This window comes from Petaurus breviceps, unplaced genomic scaffold (genome assembly GCF_028583685.1).
Source record: "Petaurus breviceps papuanus isolate PSGF00001 unplaced genomic scaffold, PetGlider_PUasm1.0 99, whole genome shotgun sequence".
Lineage (NCBI taxonomy): Eukaryota > Metazoa > Chordata > Mammalia > Diprotodontia > Petauridae > Petaurus > Petaurus breviceps.
In genome coordinates, this window is record NW_027187465.1 from 24115245 (window position 1) to 24139959 (window position 24715).

At 44.6% G+C, this 24715-nt stretch overlaps 1 protein-coding gene across 1 annotated transcript in view; it reads left to right on the forward strand.

The window, feature by feature from the left end:
- Positions 1-24715, forward strand: part of CFAP251 (cilia and flagella associated protein 251) — a 92130-nt gene that overhangs the window by 34069 nt on the left and 33346 nt on the right. Inside the window, exons 10-17 of the mRNA XM_069081455.1 lie at positions 2142-2353; positions 3555-3749; positions 4587-4837; positions 4947-5098; positions 6256-6429; positions 7878-8062; positions 10130-10244; positions 10845-11008. Coding sequence (XP_068937556.1) covers positions 2142-2353; positions 3555-3749; positions 4587-4837; positions 4947-5098; positions 6256-6429; positions 7878-8062; positions 10130-10244; positions 10845-11008 — 1448 coding nt within the window. The remainder of the gene's footprint in view (positions 1-2141; positions 2354-3554; positions 3750-4586; positions 4838-4946; positions 5099-6255; positions 6430-7877; positions 8063-10129; positions 10245-10844; positions 11009-24715) is intronic.

Sequence of the window (24715 nt, forward strand, 5' to 3'; positions counted from 1 at the left end):
AAAAGTCAAGGATAGTTCTGAGGCCAATGAAGATTGGGATGTTAGGAATGAGGTTAGGTTTGCGGAGCAGAAATTATATAAATTCCATTGTAGACATATTGACTTGGTGATGCCTTACCAGTCAGCCAACTAAAGGTATCTGGCAGGCAGCTGGTAATGTGAGACCAACCCCAAGCCTGACCACTAATACTGCCCTTTATAGGGTGAAAACTGGAAGGAAACAAACTTTAGCTTGATGTAAGGAAAGTACTTTCTACCAATTAGGACCATCAGAGTAGAATGGACTGTCTCAGAAGATAATGAGTTGTCCATTGCTGGGGGAATGCAGGCTCCTCCAGGGCAAGACTTGTCTGACCTTTATGTCTGTAAGGTGTAGGAGTTTCTCCTTTCCACAGGAGCAGACACGTCCCTTACATGGGCAATAGAGACTGAGAGAAAGGTAGGTCATTGTCAGTCATTGTCTGTCTCTACTTCCCAATACAGCCAGCATAGCTGGTCTCCAAATTAACCACCAGGGGTCACTCTGGGCTCAAGCTGCTCCGGCTCCTAGGTGGTCTTCAGTCCCTTGGGCAGGTGCAGGGTCTACCTTGGCCTTGTTAGTTAAGGGTGTAAAAAACTAAGATGGTCATAAAATAACTTGGACTTGTGTCCTGGTTTCCATTAAGAGTCCCATCTTTCCTACTTAATTCATTCAGCCCGCATCACTGAAGCATCTGTTTACCTTGCTCTGGGTGCTGGGCTGGGCTTTGTGACTGCAAAGACCAACTGATAACAAAAAAAAGGCAATAACCCCTGCCCTTAAGGCCTGAAAGGTCAAAAAGTAACCACTTGTTATGGCTGTGAGAGATCCCTTATGAAGAGGCTGAATTGAGTGTCCTGGTCTCCAGGAGCCTTATTTTAAAGTGAGCCTCAGTGACAAAGGAAAGCATTCTGTGAGTTTCCTTTGGTACTAGGGAGAACAAAACACTTGGTTTTCCATAACTCCTTCCTTTCAAATAGCTCAGAGAACTTGCTGGATTATTAGTGATTATTTAATTGATTGTCACAATATATCTGAGATAGAGAGAAAAATATGGTAATTCCCATTGTACGTTTGGGGAAATTGAGTAATACATTTGAAAGACCACATAGCAGATCACTCAATTTCACTTTGTTTGCAGTTTGTTTTTTCAGGACTTGAAAGATAGATCTTCTGGTACCTGCACTAATATAATCTGGGAGGATGTGATATATGTATGTGAGGCATGCATATCTATATACACATATATGTGTATAATGTAAACATTTATGCATGCATGTGTATGTATGCTTATAAAGAGCTCTGGCCTGGGTCCCATCTGTGATGCTTACTACCTCTGTGACCTTGGCTCAGCCATTAAGCCTCTGTGGGCCTCAGTTACCTCATCTGCACAATGAGGGAACTGGATCGAGCAGTTTCTGAGCTGTCTCCCAGTCTTAGACCTCTGATGCTGTGCCTGGGTAGCCTCTGGAAGCCCATCCAGCTCAGGCCCCTAGGACCTCACTCACGCCATCTTTGAGTGCCAATTCTGATACTTTCAAGCCTTTTGTGGCATCAGTTTCTTCATCTGCACAATGAGGAAGTTAGAATAGATGGTTTCTGCAGTCTTCCTATAGGCCTGAATCCTATAATTCTACTGCAGATATGGCTTCATTATTCCATAAGTGAGCAGTGGGCTATATTCCAGGGGCATTACTACTCACCCTGTATCATTCTCTCCTGGAGAAATAACTTTATGACAAAAAGCTGATTAGGAAATTTTAAATACGTTGATATTATTCTGTAACTGGAGCCAGGTTTTCTTTCTGACTGGTTGCACCCACCTGAATTCCCTTCTCAGTCCCTGAAGATGAGAGAAATTTGAGTGATTGATCTGCCTTTGATTTGCTTTCAGTAGCTCATTTAATTAAGCTCAGTTCCCACCCGAGGCCCTCACCAAGCTTTGAACAGTTGGGGACATTTGTGGCGTTAGAAGTGTCTGCAGGGTGATTGTGTTTTGCTTTTGGGGATGAAGCTGCATATTAATTTGGTACTTTTCTGTAACCGTTGCAGACTTTTCATGGGCTCATTCTTTGACCTGTACGTACAAGGGGTAACCCATAGCTTTTCTTTTGAAATGCAGACATTCAACAAGATTGTGGGGAAATTCAGCCAGTCCATCTTTCATTTTGCTGCCAGGCAGATTTTGACCGCCACGATGGAGGGGAAGCTGGTGGTCTGGGATCTGCACCCCCCACCGCGGTCTTACACCTCCCTAGAAGTGCTTCACATCAAAGCCTGCAAACTGGTACATTTGCAGAAGGATGCCCTGACCGTGTTAACTTCTGTGGACAAGTAAGTCATCTTATTTCCAGATTCCAATTGAGTCTCTCTCCAGCAGCAATTCCACTGTGGCTATTTGGGGCCTTCATTAATAGGAATATTTGTTTTTAATGTCTGGGTGATAGCTGTATAGAAGATGACAAAAGAAATAAAGGAAGGGGTTGTAATCTTTATTCAGCACACAGTTCAGTGCTTATTAAATACCTGCTTTATGTCAAATAAAAAGTGACCTAGTCAGAGAGGGTGGATGGAGAGAACCCAGCCTACCTAGAAAAACATAATCTAATAATTATTCCTGCCTTAAAGGGTTTTGAGATGTGAGATGAAACATTCAAATAAAAAGGTAAATATCCCCAAAATGATATTATCCTTGGTATAAAAAAAATAACAACGGTGGCTTTGCAGTTTATCCTTTGGTAGATTCTGAATTAATTTAGGGTTGGACACCAGCTAGTCCTCTTCAAACCTTAGCAGGTGCCCCCCTCTACCATATCCCTGACAGGGGATCTTCCTACCTTCCCTTAAAGACCCCCCTCCCTCCTTCCCCACCCCCAGCCCAGCAGTGAGGTTCCCCTGAAGCTCCTCATTCCCCTTTGGAGACAGCAGTCATCATTGCGAAATTTTTCCTGACGTATCTAAATCTGCCTCTTTTTAGCTTATCTGCTTTGTTCCTTGTTACTGTTACTTTCCTATTATCGACTTCTGATTTTAGCTCTTTCCACTTACTTTCTGATGCACTGGAGTGTGCACACACACACACACACACACACACACACACACACAGTTAGGAGATGTGTGATTTTTCAGATTCCAGGAGAGGGCAGTGTTAGGCACACAGGGCACAAAGCTGATACTTCTCAACAAATCATGGCTTTTATTTGGTCTTTCCGCCCATGTGTTCTGAACACAAGATAATTCATTTTCCCTCATGATTAAAATTATGTCAAAGATATGAATTTTGGATAAACTCTTTTCTCTCCTGAGATGCTCTTTGGCCCTTAGGTTTGCCTGTGCCCACTTGGGATCTCTCTCCCTTCTGGGCCTGAAAGAGGTGGCAGGATAAGTCGTCTGGACAAGCCTTGGGCCATGGTTTAGCACCGAAGCGATTGCTTGCCTGGGTTCACCACCCCTTCACCGGGGTCACACGTGTGGGAAATGTGAAACATTGGAGGACCGAGCCGTGCCATTAACAAACTGACCTTGTTTCTTCCAGATACTTCGTAACCGGTGATGTCAGAGGTCATATTAGGTTCTATGACAGCAAGCTGTCACTGGTTAACTGGTACAGCCAGTTCAAGCTGAGCCCCATAGTAATGCTGTCCTTTTCAAAGAACCCCCTCATTCCTGTGGGGGACAAATCAGGCTTCCCATCAGACTGCACCCTTCCTGGCAACCCTTTCATTGTAAGGTGAGTGGGGTGGGCTCCACTGAGTTGACTTATGGTTACATAAGCCATTTCCTTAAGCACTCAGAAAGCCCTGGTGCCTTGTATATGTATGCATTTGCCTATGAGGTGTAAATGTGGCCTCTCGCTAGAATGTAGGGAAACTCCTTGAGAGCAGGTGCCTAGAGCTAACCCAGATTACCCAAGTGCCCCTCTTTAGACAAGAAATATTACTCACTGGCCTGCAAGGACTCCCACTCACCCGATAACCTGACTGCTAAAGAATAAAGCTTCAAATACCTGATAAACCTTAAAAAAAAAAAAAAAAAGGAATTCAGAGTCTTTGTATGAAAATCAGAAGCCTTCTCCATTTGGCACTCCCATCTCTACTGAGTTTGGATTTACTCCTGTGCAGTTGGGTCCCTTTCTTCTCCAAGCTCTGTTCATCCTAGCTGCTGCGTTTAAAGACGTTCGATAATTAATAGCCATAAATTTTCAAGACCAAATTGTCAAATGAGGCTGTTTAATTACCCCTACAACATTTACAGGCACATCTGCATATGTGCACAGAACTCCACATTTGCATACACAAATGAAAATTTGCATGTGCAGATTAGCTAATTGTAGAACTGACTGTCCATCTGCATACTTAATGACTCAATTTGCATGTTGAAATGTAGGCTTTTTCACTTGCAAATGGATGCTGTTGGATATTGATGGTGTATTTTTGGAGATGTAAGGTTAATAATGTCACAAAATTACAGACACAGAGTGGTTCCATATGCAATTAGGAACTGAATGGCTGTTGTGCCCCAATTCCCCACAAATGCTGACATGGCTTGGTCTCTCCTTGGCAAACAGAAATTTTATCATTGGCACATCTGATGCCAGAGTGTACCATTTAACGACAGATGGGACCAAACTAGAGGAAGTCTTGATTGAGCCCAAGGAAGCCATTCACGCCATTGCTTGCCATCCCTATAAGCCACTTATTGCTATTGGGAGTGTCTGCGGGCTGCTCAAAATGTGGAATTATCGGAAGAAACTGTACGTGGTGAGCAGGATCTTCGAGGATGGGATTGGCGTTCAGAGCCTGACGTTCAATCCCGAAGGTATTTTTCTTTCTTTGACTTTGATGGGCCTTCCCGGGCTCCAAATCTGAGATGTCATGGAAAGTAATCGCGTCTTTCTGAGTCCTCATTCTCTGGTCTGTGTTGTCAGGGTATCTTCTGGGGGCTGGCTTCACCGAAGGGACGGTTTACATTATGGATGCCGTGTCTCTGGAAAACGAGACTGCAGAGCCTTTCAAATATTCCAGAGGCAACGTGACTCTTATCAGCTTCTCCCATGACTCCCAATTTCTGGCGACTGCTGTAAGTATTTCCATTGAGAAGAAGAATCCAAGGACATCTTGGCAATTTTCTTGAAACCAGATTGGTTTAAAGAAAAAAGAGGGTTGAGGGGCCTCCTTGTCGGTCGAGCATTTGGGTCCTTCATGGCAGGACGCACATGGTGGGTGACATACTCATTTTAGCATCAGTTTTCTCCTAAAGTGCAGTGCTGGCTCAAGAAGCTGCAGGGGCTCCCTACCACAGTCTGCAGACAGCCTCTCACACTGGCTCTGGACCCGGCTCATACTCTGTGTTTCAGGCAGTCTGGCCTGCTTTCCTTTTACCTTCTAAGGCAGCCAGAGACTAGGTGGCAAAAGATTGGGCTTAGAATCAGGGAGGCCTGAGTTCAAACCCTGCCTCAGACATACACTAGCTTTGTGCAGTCACTTCAGTCTCTCTTGGCAACGGGTTTTCTTGTCTGTAAAATACGGATAATAGCAGCATCTCCCTTCCAAGACATGCCAGTGATGGTGATGAAGGCAACAGAACCATTGAAACACATGCCTTCCTATCAAGGCCCAGCTCAAGAGCCTGATCCCCCCTCCAGCTCCCAGTGACTCCTTTTTCACCTTGCATACGTTTTGGTTTGTCTCTGTATATAGTGTCTTCCTCTCTGTCCCATCCCTCCGTAGAATGTGGGGGTCAGATACCGATCAGGACGACTGGAGGGCCATCTCCTATCATCCTGATCTGTGTCTGGCCACTGGACCCAGATGGCTCAGGAGGAGAGAGGGAGGCTGGTGGCCTTGCACAGCCCTCCTCACTGAAGTCCAATTCATTGGCAAGTCATGGTCTTCTTTGAGAACTAAGAACAAACAATACCAGCAGTAGAATGTAAGCTCCTTGAGGGCAGGGACTGCTTTGTTTTGTCTTGTCTTTCCATGCTCAGCACTCAGCACAATGCCTGGCATACAGTAGGGGCTTAACCAATGCTTGTGCATTGGTCCATCGCAAAGGAGAATTTTCTGCTAACTGTACTGAGACTGATGAAGGTGAATGGAGTTTCACTGATAAAACTTTCTATAAAGGTGACATGAGGCTTAGAGCAACAATGAGAATTTTCGAGTTGTTAAAATGTGCATTGGACTTACAAACCTGCAGATTGTGAGAATGATTTGAATTCTTTTATTCTCATTCAGGATGTAAATTTTACTGTAGCAGTTTACAAGATAATGATAAAAAATGGAGAAAAGGTCTGGGAATATTTAGCAAGACTTCATTCTCACCACAAAAAAATCCAAAGCTTGCTGTTTGGGATTCAGCTGGACAACAATGAACCCAGGCTTCTCAGCCTTGGCAAGGACAGATTGCTGGTAAGTTATCATCATCTACTTACTCCTTTGGGCCAGTCTCTTAAATTTAGAGTTTCTCCTTGAAATGGGGGTGATGCTGCCTGTAGGGGGGTCTGTGCTGGGCTGAAGTTGGGGAAGGCCACATATGGCCTTCTAGGTCCCCAGCCCCGTTATAGGCTGCTAGGGCCTCAGAGGCCCTCTAGTCTGACAGCCTATTTTACAGATGCATAGACTGAGGTTCAGAGAGCTTTAGAGATTTGCTCAAGGTCACGTGGTAGTAAATAGCAGAGTTGAGAAAAGAAAGCTTTTAGCCCCAAACACCGTGTTCTTTCCACTGAGATGTTTATGAGAGACCTTGGCCTCGTGAATTCTGAGAAGGAAATGGGAAGGCGTGTGAAACTGGAGTTTTGCTTCTCCTGTTCCATCAGCGTAGGGAATTCTGACAACAGCCCCCTTACCGGTCCAGGGCCTTCCCTCTCGTAATTGTGTCCTCCTGATCCCTAGAGTTCTTAGCGTGTTTGTGCATGTTTACGTGCATGTTGTTGTATCACAAGCTCCCCGAGGGCAGGGACTGTCTCCTGCCTCTTTTTGTAACCCGGCACTTAGCACAGTGCCTGGCGAGGGGTGACTGACTGACTGATGTGGGAGTGGGGTTGTTGTCTCAAGGGTCCTGCTGCTGCCTCTTCTCCCATAGTGTGGTGATGGATTATTCACAATAGTGGTTGATAAAGGTCATCGACACCTGGATGTTTGAAAAGTGACAGAAAATAATAGAAAGACAAGGGACTGAGAGCTGAGAGAGGTCTGGGCTCCAGCCTCACCTCTTGTTGGCTGTGTGACCATGGGCAAGTCGCTGAATCTTTCTGAGCCTCAGTTTCTTTACCTGTAGAATGGACATGTCACCTGTTGTAGCTGTCCCACAGGATTATTGTGAGGATCAAAGGAGACAGTGTATGTGACGCACTTTGTAAACCCTCAAGCGTGTTGTAAATGAGTGGTGGGCCTGGAATCCTCATCGTTTAATGAGGGTAGTGGTAGCCCCTACTTCCCAGAGTCATTGTGAGGATAAAATGAGATATTTGTTAAAAAATACAAAAAAGCAAAACAAAAACCCCCAACTCCTTAGTGTGGTTCCTCTTCATATTTGGCGATGAATTAGTGCTTGTTTGCTTCCCTTCCCTCTAGGACAGGGGATATAGACAAGGTAGGCATCTACCCAGAGCGTGGGGGAGGCAGCCAAAGATGGTTTTTATTGTGACCCTTCTTAGGAATTTATAACTTCACCCCCTTAGGTGGCAAAAAGGCAGCAGAGCAAAGCCAAAAGGGAGCCCTCGGCCCCCAAAGGCAGTGGTGCCATGATGGTGGAGATGGCGCCATGGTGGTGGGGATGGCGCTAGAGCTTGCCCTACCGATTCACCCTTCTCCGTGTGACCATGTGACCGCATGGCCATGCTGGGCTTGCTTTGCAGATCGAGTACGACCTCCTTAACAGCACCAAGGACCACCTGGAGGTCCTTGACATCCACCGCACAGACCAGGAGGCCATCCCCAAGTGTATGATCTGGTACCCTCCCCTCACCCGCGAGTCCTTCCTGCTCATTTGCAACAGCGGGTACAAAGTGAAGCTGTTTAATTCCACCACAAAGATGTGCAGGTAACCAGAGGGTGGCTCCCAGCCCTAGTGCCTCGGGGAGGTGGGGCTGTAGGGCCTCATCCTGCTGCTGCAGAGCCCAGAGCAAACACTCAGTTTGGGAAGAATTAGGGCCCTTTGAGTGCCTTACAATAGAAATGAGGGAAATGGCTCCCTCTGGGCTCCCTCCAAGAAGATGCTGCTTGAATATTGATGCTGGTGGTCAGTTGCCCATGCTCCCAGGACTGCTGGGGGGCATCCTCACTTGCTTCCCACCCCCACAGAGAGACCTGGGCTCTGGTTTTGGTGGAGGCCGGAGAGACTAAACAAGAATGATCAGTGGCAGCCACAGTGGGTGGGGCCTGGTTCTAGCGGCTGATGGCCTGCACTGGCCATCGTTTGACAGAGATAGCCAAGGTCCAGTGTCATAGCTAGGATGTGCCCGCGGGAAGATCACAGCACCAGCTTCCTGAGCTCCAACACCAGTGTTCCAGCCTCTCTGTTACACAGAATGTCAGCCAAGACACAAGGCTTCCAAGAATGAAGACCTGGGATCCCGGGGCCGGAACACGGTCTGTAAGAGAACGTGAGCTATGACTTCATGGCCGTGGGGAGCCCCTTCCCCTCCACTGATCACCTCCTGTCAGCCTTCTGCCTGCCATCCCTGGGGATGGATGTGGATTCACCAGCTTTTCCTGGCACAGCCTGTGAAAACTCACATCCAGATAGTCTTTAATGGCAGCTGGTGGGAGCCGGGACCGGGGGAGGAGAAGCTAATATAGGGGGCAAGGACAAGAGGGAAACACAGAACAGTGTCCCCCCAGTCAGTCCTTTGTGGGCCCGGCACTGTGCTGGGCACTGGCCACAAACCCAGAGAAGGCTCACTCTGAAAGCCTTGAGAAAGTAATGTCGGAAAGGAACGTTTTCACAGAGAGCTGGGTGAGATTTCAGAGGACCGGTGCCTCTGTTCCCAGTAGCCGGGCCCTGTGTGCTCTTCTGGCTGCTGTTTTCACTGTGGAACAAGGGTCACTTAGGTGGTTGTTCATCTCCCACTCCCACTGATGATAAATCTGCAATGAAGGTGAAGCAGCTTGGAGGTGAGAGGGATGAAGAAACCACTTCCGAATAATCAGTGATGTAGAAATAGGAGAGATTTAAAAACCCACTAGTTTACTACTTTCGGCAGTTCAGACCAGGAGAGCCAAATGTGACTTGGCACCTTTTTCAGTCAGCTCCTTAAATGAACAGATCAGGGGTCCTTTATGATTAGCGCCTGCTTGTTTGAGTACAAACGGGCCCTTTCTGTCACACGTCTGGTCCTTTTTAGTTTTCCGTTTCACATGTCCTGCTGAATCTCAGTGACGCTCAGTAGTGTCAGCACCTATGAGGAAAATATCTGCTGAGGCCACTTTGTGTCACCTTTAGTCACCTTTAGGCCATCCTCGGGCTGTAATTATCCCATCCCCATGTGCCCTCCTGGGATCTGAATGAAAGTGCTTTGATCGCTCTGGGAAGGTATGGTTTGACCTAAAGCAATGGAATCTACATGCAGTTTTTTCAGGAACCCCTCGATCCGATAGGCCAAGGTACACCTGTAACATCCAACGGGCAGAACAATGCAGAACATCATAGCCTGTCATAGCTGCCGAGCACTGGGGGGGGGGGGTGCGGGGAGGGGCTCTTCTTTCATGCTGCGAGCATAGAACAGCTCCTTGCTGCTTCTTTGTCCCAAGGCATTATGTCCATCTCTCTCAGTTACCGCAGGCGAAAGTCAGGATCACTGACTACTTAAAAACCTTGTTTCTTGCACAAAGGTTTCTCCAAAGTGTTTGCTCTTTGTAACTGCTCCAGCATGCCTGGCTTGCTTTCTTTGAAGTAGTTGTTAGCAATGGTAGATGGCAGTGGGTGAGTTGTGCCTGCATGCCCCAATGCCCTGCTGGGAAATTCAGACCAAAGTGACAGAACTTTATACCTTTTGAAGGCACCGTGCCTAAAATCCACTATAGATTTAGAATAATCAGTATGTGTTTACATTTTGATCTTTGGAGCAAAAATAGACAAACTTGTTTTTGTTTGTTTCCATCTCTCCAGAAGGACACTAATTGGACCGACTTATGGCTCACCCATTCAGCAAGTCCTGATCCTCCCAGAGAAAGCCACAGATGACCCACAGAAGCGATACTTGGCATTTATAAACAAAGACAAGGTATGGGTTGTTCTCGACTTCCTGGGTGGGATGTGGTCAGTGGTATCAAGGGGACCTAGAAGGGCAAGGCTTGCTGTCAAATGATGGACAGAGGGCAGGCTTTGGGGGCAGAAGGCCAGCCTTCCCATCCTGGCTATGCCACTCACTTCCCCAGGGAATTTGGGAGACGGGAATGTCATTTCTCTTGGCTCCACTTACATCATCAGGAAAATGAGGGGGTTGAGCTCAGTGACCTCTTACATTTCTTTCTAGTTCTAAATTTATGCTGCTGTCACTGGAGGCTGAGTCGAATGAACTTCCCCATGCCCTGACTGACCTTCTTTTGAAATAGTGCTTAGATTGGCAAGTAGCATCATCATGTCAAATGACCTTCCAGGGCAGCAGTGTCTCTGCAGACTGAGAGGGCACCACCAGAGCAGAGGGTGTTGGGCTGGGAGGGCAGGGGATTGACTTTGGGGTATCTATACAGCAGGTGGGAAGGGGAAAGGGCCTGACATTCAGTGGACTCTGTATTACTACTTTGACTCTTGTGATAAGGGAGCTCACAGACTGATGTTATAATGCACAAAGAGGACCAGCTCTGTTCGTGTCTCTTACCAGGTTGGACTTCAGATCTTACCAGTTGATGGTAACCCCCACAAGACATCTGCTATCATTTGCCACCCAAATGGCGTGTCCAGCATGACTCTTTCTTATGATGGCACCTATGCCTTCACTGCAGGAGGTGACGACCACACTGTTTTACAATGGGAAATTAATTTAGGGTAAGTAATGGCAACACAAGGCCTGTCTTGCCAGTCAGCAAACCCGTCCTCTGCCTTTATGCGGTTATTAACCTTAATAAGATTCTGGAAAGGGTCAAGAACCCAAAGGGAACATGGGATAATTTTCTGATGTCACTTGTCCCCTGCCCAGCTCTGTTGTAATCTGGAGACACTGTTTATCATGCCAGCTGTCTTTTATCTCGTGCTTTCAGGTGGACCCAGAGCTTTAGACACATAGCATAGATCCAGAAGTTGCCATTGGCTCCCAACAGGTAACTAGCTTCTTTTAAGGTACCCATGACGTTTGTGCAGACACAGAATTTCAGAGTTGGAAGGGACTTGAGTGGCCATCTAGTCCAATGCACACACCAAAGAAATCAAATATATAGAGAGTGAATGTTCGGCCCTGATGGTCAAGGGTACTTGAAGGCCAAGGCCAAACCAGAAGAGGATGGCTTTCACAGGACAGGCATTTGTGTGGATGAAGTCCAAATTTTCATTGCTTCAAGGAAAGTATTCATTCTTTTAAAAGGGATTCTTATTGACATATTTCCATCTTGCCTGGGTTTCTTCCTGAATCTCTTTCTCACACACACACACCCATTCCTGGAGATTGATTTCTTATAATAACTATGCTTATATAGTGCTTTAAGGTTTGCAAAGCATTTTACATGCATTAACTCATTTGATTCCGACAACTTTTATTACTACTATTACCCCCATTTTACAGATGAGGAGTCTGAGGCATAGAGAAGTTACGAGACTTGCCCAGGGTCCCACAGTTAGGAAGTGTCTGAGGCAGGATTTGAACGCCAGTCTTCCTGTCTCCAAGTTCTAGACTCTATCTACTGTACCACCTAGCTACCCCTATAACAAAGAACTTTTTTTTAAAGGAGAGAAAAACAAAAGGAAGAAGGAAAAAAATCAGTAAAACTAAACAATGCCTAAAATAAAATCTGACATTATCTATAGTTCCATACCCACAGACCCTGCCCTGTGCCGAGGAGCAGAGGGAGGTGTCTTCTCATCTCTCTCTTTGAGATCAAGCTTGTCCTTTGTCATTTCACACCATTCAATGTTGGTTGTTTGGCGGCCGTTCTTTACAGTCTCGTATGTACTGTTTCCCTGGCTCTGCTGACTTCCCTGTATGTCAGTTCACACAAGTCTTTCTGTGTTTTTCTGTATTCATTGTGCTTGTCATTTCTTACTGCACAGTAATATTTCATTACATTCGTGTTCTGTGATCTCTGACCATTCCCCATTAAAGGACTATGACTTTTGTCTAGTTTGTTGCTACCCCTGAAAGGTCTACTCTGCATATTTCAGTATGTATGGAACCTTTATTTTTATCTGTGACTTCCATGGGGTATGTGCCTAGCAAGGGAATCTCAAGGTCCAAGAGTCAGGACATTTTAGGTGCTCTATTTGCATGATTCTAAATTGCTTTCCAGAACTGTTGGACCAACTTACAGCTTCACCAACAATGCACTTGTGTGCCTGTCCTTCCTTCCTTTTCTAACGTTGACTGTTCCCGCAGTTTGTCATTCTTGGCCAGTTTGCCAGATGGGAGGTCAAATCTTACAGTTGTTTTCATTTGCATTTCTCTTCTCATTAGTTATTTGGAGCACCCTTTATTCTAGTTATTAATAGCTTCCAATTCTTTTGGGACCTGTTTGTTCACATCCTTTGACCACAAAGTCTTTACTCTAAATCTTTTACTCTAAAAATTAAATTTAAAGAATTTAAGTTGACACACCCAAAAAAACCTTGAAGAGAGGCGTGTTGGGCATGAGAGCAAGCTACAGTATGTTGTGGAAGACCAGCAGTGTGCAGGTCATTGTCAGAGACAGGACAGGCAGGTGTGTCCATCCTGGGACAGGACTGAGGGATAACTGACAGACAACCTCTGAGTTCCATTGGTGTCTGTTTGCATTTGGGCAAAGCCAAGGGGGCTGGAGGAGGGCCCCTTCCACCTTGGAGCATTTATGGGAGGATGTGGCATAGACTGGCAGTGGATGGGTTCCAGTAGGTGTCCATGGGGAGAGAGTGCCCACAAATTCACCAAAGTATTGAGTTAAGGAAAGGAGCCTCTTCTCCCCTCAGCCTCTAAATCAAACAGCCACAGGGAAGAACAGACTCAGTAGCAGGTGTCTTTGGCCCTGAATCAGGCCAGACTTGTGTTGTGCTTCCATTTGTCAGATGTCTGCTTTATTTCGGGACAGTGGAGAAAGCAAAAGCCTCCTGTTTCCCCAGAAACTTCCTGGGAGGGTTAGAGGCAGCCACGCTTTCTAATGACAATAGAAGGAAAAAGAGTGAGCAAACTGTGGTCTAGAGACGTGCATTTTTGACCTGCCGTATAAACCTTGCAAAGAAGCCCATGTAAACACAGGACCTGAAGGTAGCTTCTTCCTGAAAGAGGCAGACGGGGACCAGGCTGTGCCCCGGCGCCCCCGGGTGCGGGGAGCTGTGTGCCAGGCAGGGCGCTGAGCACCTTATAGAGAGGGCCTTATTTGGTCTTATTAACAAACAGCTGACTGCATGGCGGAGGATAGATTGGGAGAACATGGGATTTGTAATCAGGAGGATGAGATTCAAATCCCAGCCCCAATTCTTTTTACTATGTTTCCTTAGGGAAATCCCTTCCTCTCTTTGGGTCCCAGCTTCTTCATATGTAAAGTGACTGGCTCGACCTAGATGGGAGGTTCCTCCCCTGGGTTTTAAAGCCACTTCCCCTGACATCCAAGCCCCCTGGAGGCTGGCTGTCAGCCTCATCATTCTCCCAAGTTACCAGAGATCTCTCCAGGGCCTTTTCTCCAGCAGCCTTTGAAGTTGTTGATCCCTCTCTCCTCTCCAGGTTTCTGGGACCTTGCTCTCTCTTGGTTCCCCCACCAGTCTGACTTCTTTTCAGTCTTTTAAAAATAGAGCTTTATCCATGTCACAGCCCACTCACTCACCGCATGAGTGGCACCTAAGGCTATGTATTGGGCCCTCTTCCCTTCCTCTGTATTATCGCCTTTGATGATCTCGTCAGCTGTCGTGGATTCCAACATAATCTCTATGGAGACGCTTCTCCCATTGGTTATCCAGCCCTAGCCTCTCTCCTGACCTCTAGTCTCTCATCATCAGCTTATCTGATCCCTTGAACTGGACATCCCATAAACATGGCCATAACACAGCTCTTCATCTTAACCCCAGCCCTCCTTTGCTCCCTTATTGTCAAAGGCACTTGCCATCCTCCCAGGTACCCAGGCTTGAAACCTCGGTGCCACCCGCGACTCCTCACTCAAAGTCATCCCATATGTCCAATCTGTTGCTGAGTCTTAATACTTCTACCGCTCTCTCTCCCACACATCTCCTTCTTCCACTCACACAGTCCCATATCATGGTGCAGGCTAGAATAATGACCTTCTTAGTGGTCTCTCTTTCCACTCTAACCCACCTTCCATTCAAAGGCTGGCAGAGGTTGAGGTATGACCACACCCCTCCCCCGTACTCAGCAAACTGACTCCCTGTTGCCTCCTGGATCAAATATAAAATCTTCTCCTTGACTTTACAAGCCCTTCCCAACCTGGCCCATTGCTACCTTTTTCCTTACCAACACTCACCTTCTTGCTGTGTCCCCTTTTCACTGGCTGTCCCCCATGGAAGAAATGCTCACCTTCATCGCCTCTTCCTCCTGGCTTCCTTCCAGGCTCCGCTCAAATCCCATCTTCTCGAAGAGACCTTTCCTGAGCTTCCCAACTGCTAGTGCCTTCCCTCTGCGATTACCTCCCATTTATTTACATTGTAGATATCTCATATGTATGTAGTTGTTTGTCTGTTTACTCCCAGTTCTTTTGTAAGCACCTTAAGAGCAGGTTCCTATTTTTTGCTTTTCTTTGAAACCTTAAAATAACCCTGTGCCTATCACATAGTGCTTAATAAATTCTCAGTGATGAAGATGGTGATGTGAGTTACCTTGGCAATCCTGTGTAGTTTACTTTATGCATTTAAAAACAGGACTCTGAGAAGGGCTCCAGGAAACAAAAGAAGTTAAGAAACTGAGCTAGATGATCCCTAAGGTCCTTCTGGCTGGAAGCCCCATGATACGGTAGGGCACCATAGTCAGAGTCCTCTGAATAACAGCTGTTTCCCTTTCCCTAGAAATGTAGCTTATTTAAAGTTGATTCTCTTGGAGGCTCCAGTGGGAGACCACAGTTTCCCTCCTCCCCACCTCAGCATCTAAGGGCCAGAGAGCCAAAGTCTGAAGAAATTCAACTATTGATGTACATCTCTTCACAATGATTGGAGAGGATCCCAGCAGGATAAAGTTTTAGCTTAATTTTATTTGTGTGACAAAGGTCCTTTATTAATTAATTGGCACTTAGAAGCTAGCTTTTGTAGCAGCAAGCACCCCAAGCGCGTCCTCAGGGTTTGCTGCCCATACAGGTTCTTGGATCTGCTTTGTTAAAGGAAAGCAACTCAAAATGGGTTAACAAGCTTACTTTAATCAGTCAGACATATATCGTTTACCTTGTTCAGGGGAAAAAGGTCAGTACCCCAAACTTCAAAATATACAGACAGAATTATCAAGACATTAACAGATCAAGTAGACAGCTTTCCAAACTGTCCAACCATTACATCCATACCCAGTCAACATCTGGGTTTCCACATCTGGGTTTTTCAAAGCCGGGGGACTCTCAACAACGGCTTCCCAGAATTCAGATCAAATCCCAGAACACTTCTCAAAGTGAGTCCCAAAACAAAGCTACACATCAGGGCTTATATAGCCTTCTCCTGGCTCAGAGAATGTAACAACCTTATTGACTCACTGGCCAATCAAGAAGTATCTACTGAAAAACAAGCCTCCCACCCCAGGCTTCAGGTGCACTTTAGCCTAGGGGCAGGGAAGATCTTCCAAATTTGCATTCCCATTACAAGGTCCTTTATTAATTAATTGGCACTTAGAAGCTAGCTTTGTTCTCTTAATATTTTCAACATTTGAGTAATAAAAAGGAAGCAAAAAACCCAAAACAAACAATCAAACCAACCCTTCTAGATCAAAATCAGTAGGCTATAAGCTGAGAAGGAAAGAGAAAGAAAAAAAAACTGTCTGCAGACAGCCAGCAAGCAGAAGGATAGCAGTGGGGCCAGCCAGAAACTTACAGGTGACAAAACCCAAGAAAAGAACTCAAAGTCAAACTCCTCTGAGCTCCAGTGTGCAAAGGATGGGTAATGATTAAGAGGAGCCCAGAATGGAGAGAGGAGCCTGATCTCGTGTAGACATCCTGGAGACTCAGTGGAATGAGCTTCATGACCAGGTCGTCGCTCTGCAAGGGTGAAGCAGCTGAAAGAGACAGCCTAGGGAAAGGCAGGACGTGGAGGAGCTCCCAGTGTGGGGACCTGTAGGGCCATGTGGGAGTCCGAGGGGAAGGGGGATGGAAAGCATCTTGGTGGTGATCGGAGGAGCATAGACGGAAGCAGCATTGGCATCAGAGTGTAGTACAAACATCCGGGAGAAAAAGAGAAGAGAGAGGAGTTTGATAAAGCCAGCCAGTCAGTCAGCGGTCATTTATTAAGGGCATGTTCTGTGGCAGCGCTGTGGCTGTAAAGACAGACAGAAACCACTCCTTGTCCTCAAGGAGCATGCATTTGGATGGGGGAGCCAACGTGTGAAGAGGTCCGTATGCAGAGTAGTTAATGCGATCTGAAAAGGGAGGCATCAGCAAAGGCCTCCTATAGAAGATGAGATTTGAGTCGAGCCTTGAAGGAAACCAGGGAAATGGAGGCAGAGATGAAGAGGGAGGGCGTTCCAGGCATGGGGGGCAGATAGTGCAAAGGTGTGGAGACGGGAGAGAACCGTCCTGTTAGAGGCACTAGCACGAGGACCACCAGCTGGACTGTGTAGTGCATGGATGAGGTTTAAGAACACTGGAGAGGTAGTAAGGGCCAAACCATTGGAAGGACCAAACGAGAACATCATATCTGATCCTGGAAACCACAAGAGCCCATCAAGTGGGATAAGGGGACGTGGTCAGACCTGCACTTTAGAAAAATAATTATGGCAGCCAAGTGAAGACTGGTTTGGAGAGAATGAAGGGAGGGAGATCAATTAGACTGTCACAGGGGCCTGCACTAGGGTGGTGGTTGTGGCTGGAGAGACGAGGTGGATGGGAGAGATGTCGGAAGGCAGAAACAAGATTTGTCAACAGATTGAGTATGAGGGGTGAATAAGAATGCAGTCAAGGGTGATACTGAGGTTTTGACTCTAGGAGGATGGTAATGGCCTTAAGAGTAGTGAGGAAGTTTAGAGAGGGGACAGTTTAGGGAGAAAGACAATGAGTTCTGTTTTGGACATGCCCAATTTGAGATGACTGTGGGGAATCCAAGTCAAGTTGAGTTGACAAGTCAGCAGGCATTTATTAAGTGCCTACTGTGTGCCAAGGACTGTTGCTAAGCGCTAGGGATACAGAGAAAATTAAAAGACAGTTCATGGTCTCAAGGAGATCACAGTTTAATTGGGGGAGACAACATGAAAAACAGCTACGTACAAATAGTATCTATATAAGATAAATTGGAAATAATCAACAGAGGGAAGGCACTAGCATGAGGGAGGCTTGGGAAAGTCTTCTTGCAAAAGGTTAGATTTTAGCAGAAGCTTGAAGGAAGCCAGGGTAGTCAGGAGGCAGAGATGAGGAGGGAGAGCCTTCCAGGTGTGGGGCATGGCTAGAGAAAATGTCTGGAGCTAAGAGGCACGGCAAGAAGGCCAGTGGCACTGGAGCACAGGGGACATGGGAGGGTGTAAGAAACAAAAAGACTTGGACATCCAGGAGGGAGCTAGGTGAGAGAGGGCGTTAAAAGCCAAACTGGATTGTCTGGGAGTCATTGAAGAGGGGACTGGCATGATCAAACTAGTGTGCTTTAGGAAAATCAGTTTGACAGGGGAGGTGATGAGATCCTAGACCAAGGTGGTGGGAGTGTCAAAGAGGGCATGAATGAGAGATGTTGTGAAGACAGATTCTTTATGGGGGATGAGAGTGAAGAGGTGAGGCTGATGTCCACGGTTTGAGCCTGAGTGGCCGAGAGGATGGTGCTCTCCTTTCTCTTTCAGGAAGAGGGGAGGGTCTGGGGGGAAAGGTAACAAGTTCAGTTTTGGAAAATGTTGAGCTTAAGATCTCTACAAGTCAATACAGTTTTAAATGCCCAACAGGCAGTTGGAGAAAGGAGAGAAGAGGTCGGGTTTAAACAGATCTGAGAATCATTTTCATTGAAATAGCAGTCTGAAACCATGGGAGCTGATGAGATTACCAAGTTAAAGAGTATAGAGGGAGAAGAGCAGAGGGCAGAGTCTTAGGGGACACCCACAATTAACAGGCAAGGCCTGGATGGATAATCTAAGTGAAGGAAACTTATGAATGACCTTTGGACTGGAAAAGACACAATGAAAATAAGTAATAGGGAGTTGAAACCCAAGGAAGTCAGAGAGATAGTAAGGGAGGATGCAGTTACCCTTAGTGAGTTCAAATTCCTATACCCAAACGTACCATAGTCTGGATTGCTGGAAGACCTGGTCCATACCATGGCCAAGGGCCAGTTTCAGTGATGTTTGAAAGATTGTAGAGATGGAGAGAAAAGTGTCACAGCACTGCCAAAAGGCAAATGTTCTAAGTTTCAAAAAAAAAGAAATAATTGGAATCTTCAAATTATAGATTAGTGATTTTAACATCAATTCCTGGTAAAATTCTAGAATGTTTCATTAAAGGGATGGACAGTGAGCCTCTAGAAAAAGAAATCAGCTCAGAGTGCCAGCAAGGTTTTGTCAAGAAAAGGTCCTGCCAGACTAACTTCATTTTCTTTTTAGATAGCATTATTAGACAAGCAGATCCAAGAATGGTATCATGATAGTTCACCTAGATATTTTAAATTGACTAATTAATTTTTAGCTTCCAGCATTCACTTTTATAAGATTTTGAGTTCCAAATTCTTCCCCTTTTCTCCCCAAGACAGCATGCAATCTGATACAGACTAGACATGAATAATCATGTTAATCATATTTGACATTAGTCATGTTATGAAAGAAGAATAAGAACAAAAGGGGAAAACTGTAAGAAAGAAAAAGCAACCAAAAAATAGTATGCTTCAATCTGCATTCTGACTCCATCATTCTTTCTCTGAATCTGGATAGCATTTTTCATCATGAGTCTTCTGGAATTGTCTTAATCATTGCATTGCTGAGAAGAGTCAAGTCTATCAAAGTTAGTCATCACACTTTGTTGCAGTTACTGTGTACAATTTTTCTCCTGGTTCTACTCACTTCACTCAGCAGCAGTTCATGTAAGTCTTTCCAGGATTTTCCTGAAATCTGTCTGCTCATCATTTCTTATGAAACAATAGTATTCCATTACATTCATCTACCACAACTTGTTCAGCCATTCCCCAATTGATGGCCTCCCCTCAGTTTCCAATTCTTGGTCACCACAAAAAGAGCTGCTTTAAATATTTTTGTACACGTGGGTCCTTTTCCCTTTTTTATGATCTCTTTGGGGTATAGACCTTGAAGTGGTATTGCTGGATCAAAGGGTATGCACAGTTTTATAGCCCTTTGGGAATAATTCCAAATTTCTCTCCAGAATGGTTGGGTCAGTTCACAACTCCACCAACAATGCATTAGTGTTCCAGCTTTCCCACATCTTCAGCTTTATCATTTTTCTGTTTTATCATGTTAGCCAATCTGATAACCCCTAGATTTTTTGTAATACATTTAATAAGGCCTCTTATGTTGTTCTTGTGACTGAGATAGAGAAATATGGATTATAATAGAGTACATTTAGGTGGATGCAGGAGTCTGATTGAAGGGCCAGACCCAGCATAGCCATGAGTGGGTCAATGTCAACTTGGAAGGAAGTCTCTAGTAGAGACCCTTGTATATTATTTATATCAGTGATCTAGATAAAAAAACTATCAGACTTGCAAATGACACAAATTTGGGAGAGATAGCTAAAATGTTGCATGACAGTTCAGATCCAAAAAGATATTGACAGGCTAGAGAATTGGGCCAAATTTATCAGATGAAATTGAATAGGGCTAAATGTAATGTCTTATACTTAAGTTGTTTTTTTTTAAATCAGCTTCACAAATACAAAATGTAGGAGTCAAAATAAAATGCATTTAATATCTAAAATAAGCTACCCAGACACACATAAGACTTGTAGAAATACATCTACAAAATAATTTTATGTGAATAAAGGAATTTTATTTATAAAAATCTATAATACATAAATGTTCATATATAAATATATTAAATATCAAACATATCAATAGAGTGTGTGTAAACAAATAGCTATTTTAACATATAAAAAATAGCTGGAAAGCCAGGCTTTGCCAGGATAGCAAAAAATAATGACAGTATTTGAGCTTGTACTATAGATTTAGTGCTAAACCAATCAAATTATGAAAGGAATAAAATTAGTCAAAATAACAGCAAAACTCATTTGGAAGACTGAAGGGTCAAGAACATCAAGAGACATAATGAAAGAGAAGTCGGAATGGCAAATATCAAGAATTTATAGAAATGTATAAATATGTATGAAATCTGTTACTAGATCTGATGCATTTCATAGTATTACTAGGACTCCAGTGCACATCCATCTGTTCCTTGTCATTGAGGAATCACAGAGTCTGAAGAGTGCAGGGAGTCTCAAACCATCTGTTCTGATCCACACCTGAAAGGAATTTTTTGCTAGAACACACCAGACAAGTAGCCATCTGACCTCTGCTTGAAGATCTCCAAGGAGGGGGTCTCACCATGTCCCAAGGCAGCCCATTCCAATTTGGGAGAGCTATGATGGTTAGGAAGGTTTTCATGGGATCCAGCCTGAACTGGCCTCTTTGAAGTTCCCCCCCCCCCCCATGCTCCTGGTTCGTCCTCTGGGACTAAATAGAACATATCTCCTCCCTCCCCCACATAAGAGCCCTTTGAAGGCTTGAAGATAAGTGTCTTCACTTATCCAAAGTTAATCATATCCAATTCCTTCAACCGATCCTCATTTGACATGGCTTCAAGTGGTCTACAAGTCTTTGGCTTCTCCTATACCCACCTTTACATAGAAATCTTATTTAAATAATCTTTGAGTCTGTGTTGATTATTGAATTCCTCCTAGAATTTCTTCATCCTTTACAACAGATGTTGGCACATAAGCTGTAATTATTTTCATGGTGGCCAGGTTTCGTGATTGCAAAAACTTACCTTGAGCATCACAATATGAAATGATCAAATGTCTGATTTAATAATGTTTCTCATTGCCTTTGGATACAATTTCCTCAACTCATTTATTTGCCTCTCTAAGGAAAACTTATGAGCCAACTTTCTGTTTAACCACAACTTGTAAATACGTTCCAACTTCATCATAGTGAGAATGTCGAGGCTGATATGCTTCAGTTCTTCAGTGTCTACTCTTGGTCTTTGGACAAGGTTCTCATATTTTTTACACCAGCAGCTAAGTAAGCTTTGTGATTATTAGCCTGCTCTGCCTCATCTTCTGCTACTTCTTCTACTCACCCACTATCATTGCAGAAGTTTAAAGAAACCACACAAGGCTGAGGATTATTTTGTATCTTTCTTTGTTTCAGAAGTTGCCATGGCCAAGAAATCACTAAGTGGCCAGCTGACTGGCAGTGATTCTCCCTGTGTTTAGTGAGACTGGTCCTTGGAAAGCAGATACCATCTTTTTCTGGACCCATACTCAAAGCTATTTCAGTCAGTCAATAAACATTTATTAAGTGCCTTCTGTGTGCTGGGCATTATGCTGAGAATTGGAGATACAAAAAGAGGCAAAAGACATCCCCTGCCTTCAAGGAGCTCACAATCTAACAGGAGAGAGAACATGCAAACAAATACATACAGACAAGCTATATACAGGAGAAACAGGAAATAATTAATAGAGAGAAGGTTCTGGGATTAAGAGGGGTTGGCAAAGGCTTCCTGTAAAAGGTGGTACTGTACTTAGCATTTAAAGGAAACCAGAGAAGTGAGTAGGTAGAAATGAGGAGGGAAAGTGTTCCAGGCCTGATGAACAGCCAGAGAAAATGCCCATGGCAGCATGCCAGAATGTGCAGGAGACTATGCTCCAATGACAGCTTTCGAGAAGTCAGGAACACTTCCATGCCACATTGAGCCATTGGAATAGGACTTTGTGGAATGGATTTGTAAGATGATCAAGCTGTTCAAGAACTCACAAGTCTTCAGGTGCAAAACAGTTCATTTCACAGTATTTTCCAAGGTCTTTCCCTGAATTGCTACTCCAATGAATCCTCATAGTGACCCTTGTTTCAAGTGTGGGCCTAGCAATTAAGGTTTTTTTTAAGACAGACCCAGCTATGGATAATGTGTCTGTAGTGGAGACACAGTAAGACTAATCTAAGTTTGGAGAGATTCATCATGTTTGGTTGTTGGGCATAACTCTTGAAAATGATCTACCTAACTTCTGCATCACATAAGCTACAAGATGGTAGGCTGGAAATTTTCCTCAATCCGTATAAATTCTCATATCTCTTTAAAACAGAAATTATGCACCAAAGATAATGCAACTTAAGCTGTTTCCATGACCTAGGACACCCAGAATCCAAAGAAGGCTAAAAATAAAAAAAACCTTTCTCCAAAACCTAGGACCCAAAGTTCACTGACTCTGAGATCACTTAGCATTCTTCTTCCACCTCCTATGCTACCAATGTCAAGGCTGCACTAACAGTCCTAAGGACACAACAGGAGTTTACATCAGAATCCACTCCAGTGGTGTAAAGAACCTAGCTCCAGGCTGTGGCAGTTTGCTCAGGCCTTGACAACCAGCCTGGGGACAGCTCTGCAAGAACAAAAGCCTGCCAGGGGTTACAAAAAGCACCAGCTACTATTCATAGCTCTGAACTGCTGATGTTGGGGGGCTCTGATCTGCAGGTATCAGATCAGAGAACTGAAGAACAGAGGGAGTGGGACAGGTCACCAGGACAGGACACCATGTGAGTAGGTTGCTGTGCAGCATTCCACCACGCCTGAGGGAAAGAGCACAGTGTCCAGCTGGGGCTAATTCTGACCACCCAAAAGTCAGTTGTGGCAGAGATGTAGGCTGGTGAATCATAAATTTCCCATTGTGGGAGAAGGCTGAGGTGCTTTGAGATCCAACCCCCAAGGAAACTATAGTCAGTGATAGGGGGGAGGGAGTCAGTAAGTGAGTGATAAAGAAAATAAGTTGGGGGGGGGGAGGTACCAAAGATTTCAGGAAGAAGAAATTGTGAAGACCTTTAACACAAACACATAAGTCAGTGGGAAAAACATAACAAAAGGAAATAGGACCTCTCGATCTAATAAATGAGTTCATGCCTCTATGAATAAATGCTACAAAATGAAGGAAAATGATCAACACTTGATAAGACAGGACCCTGTGGAATTTGAGGAGACCGTGGGACTATAACATACTATCCCTGAGCAGTTTAAAAGAGAAATGAGAATTATCAGAGCAGAATTTTTGTCCTGTGCAGCAAATATAATGAGCAGAATAGAAATACTTGAATCTGTTCTGGCAAGCTGCACTAAAGAAACAAAAGAGAGAACAATAGATTGGGAATCACACAGACATGAAGGACTATACAGAAGAAGAGAAGCAAAAAACAAGAACATTAAAAGAAAATATATTTACAATGCCAGCGAAACATATGGATCTTGAAGACATCTTCAAGGATGCATAGAGACAGCCTAAGAATCATAGGTCTCCCAGAAGAATATGACAGGATCAAAAACAAAACAAACAAACAAACAAAAAACCTTACCACCAGAATGGAGAACGTAATAAAAGAGAACTACCCAGAACTTCTGAACATAGAAAATAAAATTCCAATGGAAAGAATTCACAGATTGTCTCCAGGAAAGAAAAAAACAACCAAGGCTGTAAACTCTGAAATACATAGTGGTTATATTTAACAGTGTAATTCAGAAACAAGTTCTGAAAGCCATCAGGACAAAAACCTTCAAATACAAAGGAAAAGACATTTGAATATCGCAAGGCTATTCTGTACCCACTAGAAGGAGGAGGGAATGAAGTAATGTGTTCCTAAGAGCATTTTAACTCAGGATACAGCCCAGGGTGACCTAGCCTGCAAATCTGAGCTTAACCACACAGACAAAAGATGTGAATGTTCAATAATAAAGAAGAGTTCAACACATTTTGAGAAGGAAAACTAGAACTGAAGAGATTATTTGTTTCTCAGACACCCCAAACAACAGAAATGCAAGAAGAGTGAATAAATACCGGCACTAACAAACAACAGAGTAACAGCAGAAAGACCAGTAAGAGATGTCTTTCTAAATGTACATAAAGAGACAGGGATGGAGGTGGAAATCTGGTAGAGGTAACAGGGAAGAGTCAGAGAGGAAACATTATGGAAAGAACCTGACAACACTCTGTTTATAGGTAAATGCTTCTTTTGTAGGACTGCAGTATAACATGGGAGGGTAGAGGAAGGGAAGAGAGGGGAGCAGGGGGGTAGAGAGGAGGGTGTAATGCACCAGAAGCAAATCAAGGGCTCTCAATGAGGAGGTGACCTCCGTGGTGCCTACAGGGGAGTTGGTACGCAGAAGGGAGAAAAGATTGCCAAGGTGTGGGAGAGTAGGAAAGAGGCCTTACTTTGGAGGTGGAAGGGGGCTCCACTGTTGTATGCTCTGATGGGTAAAGTGAGATG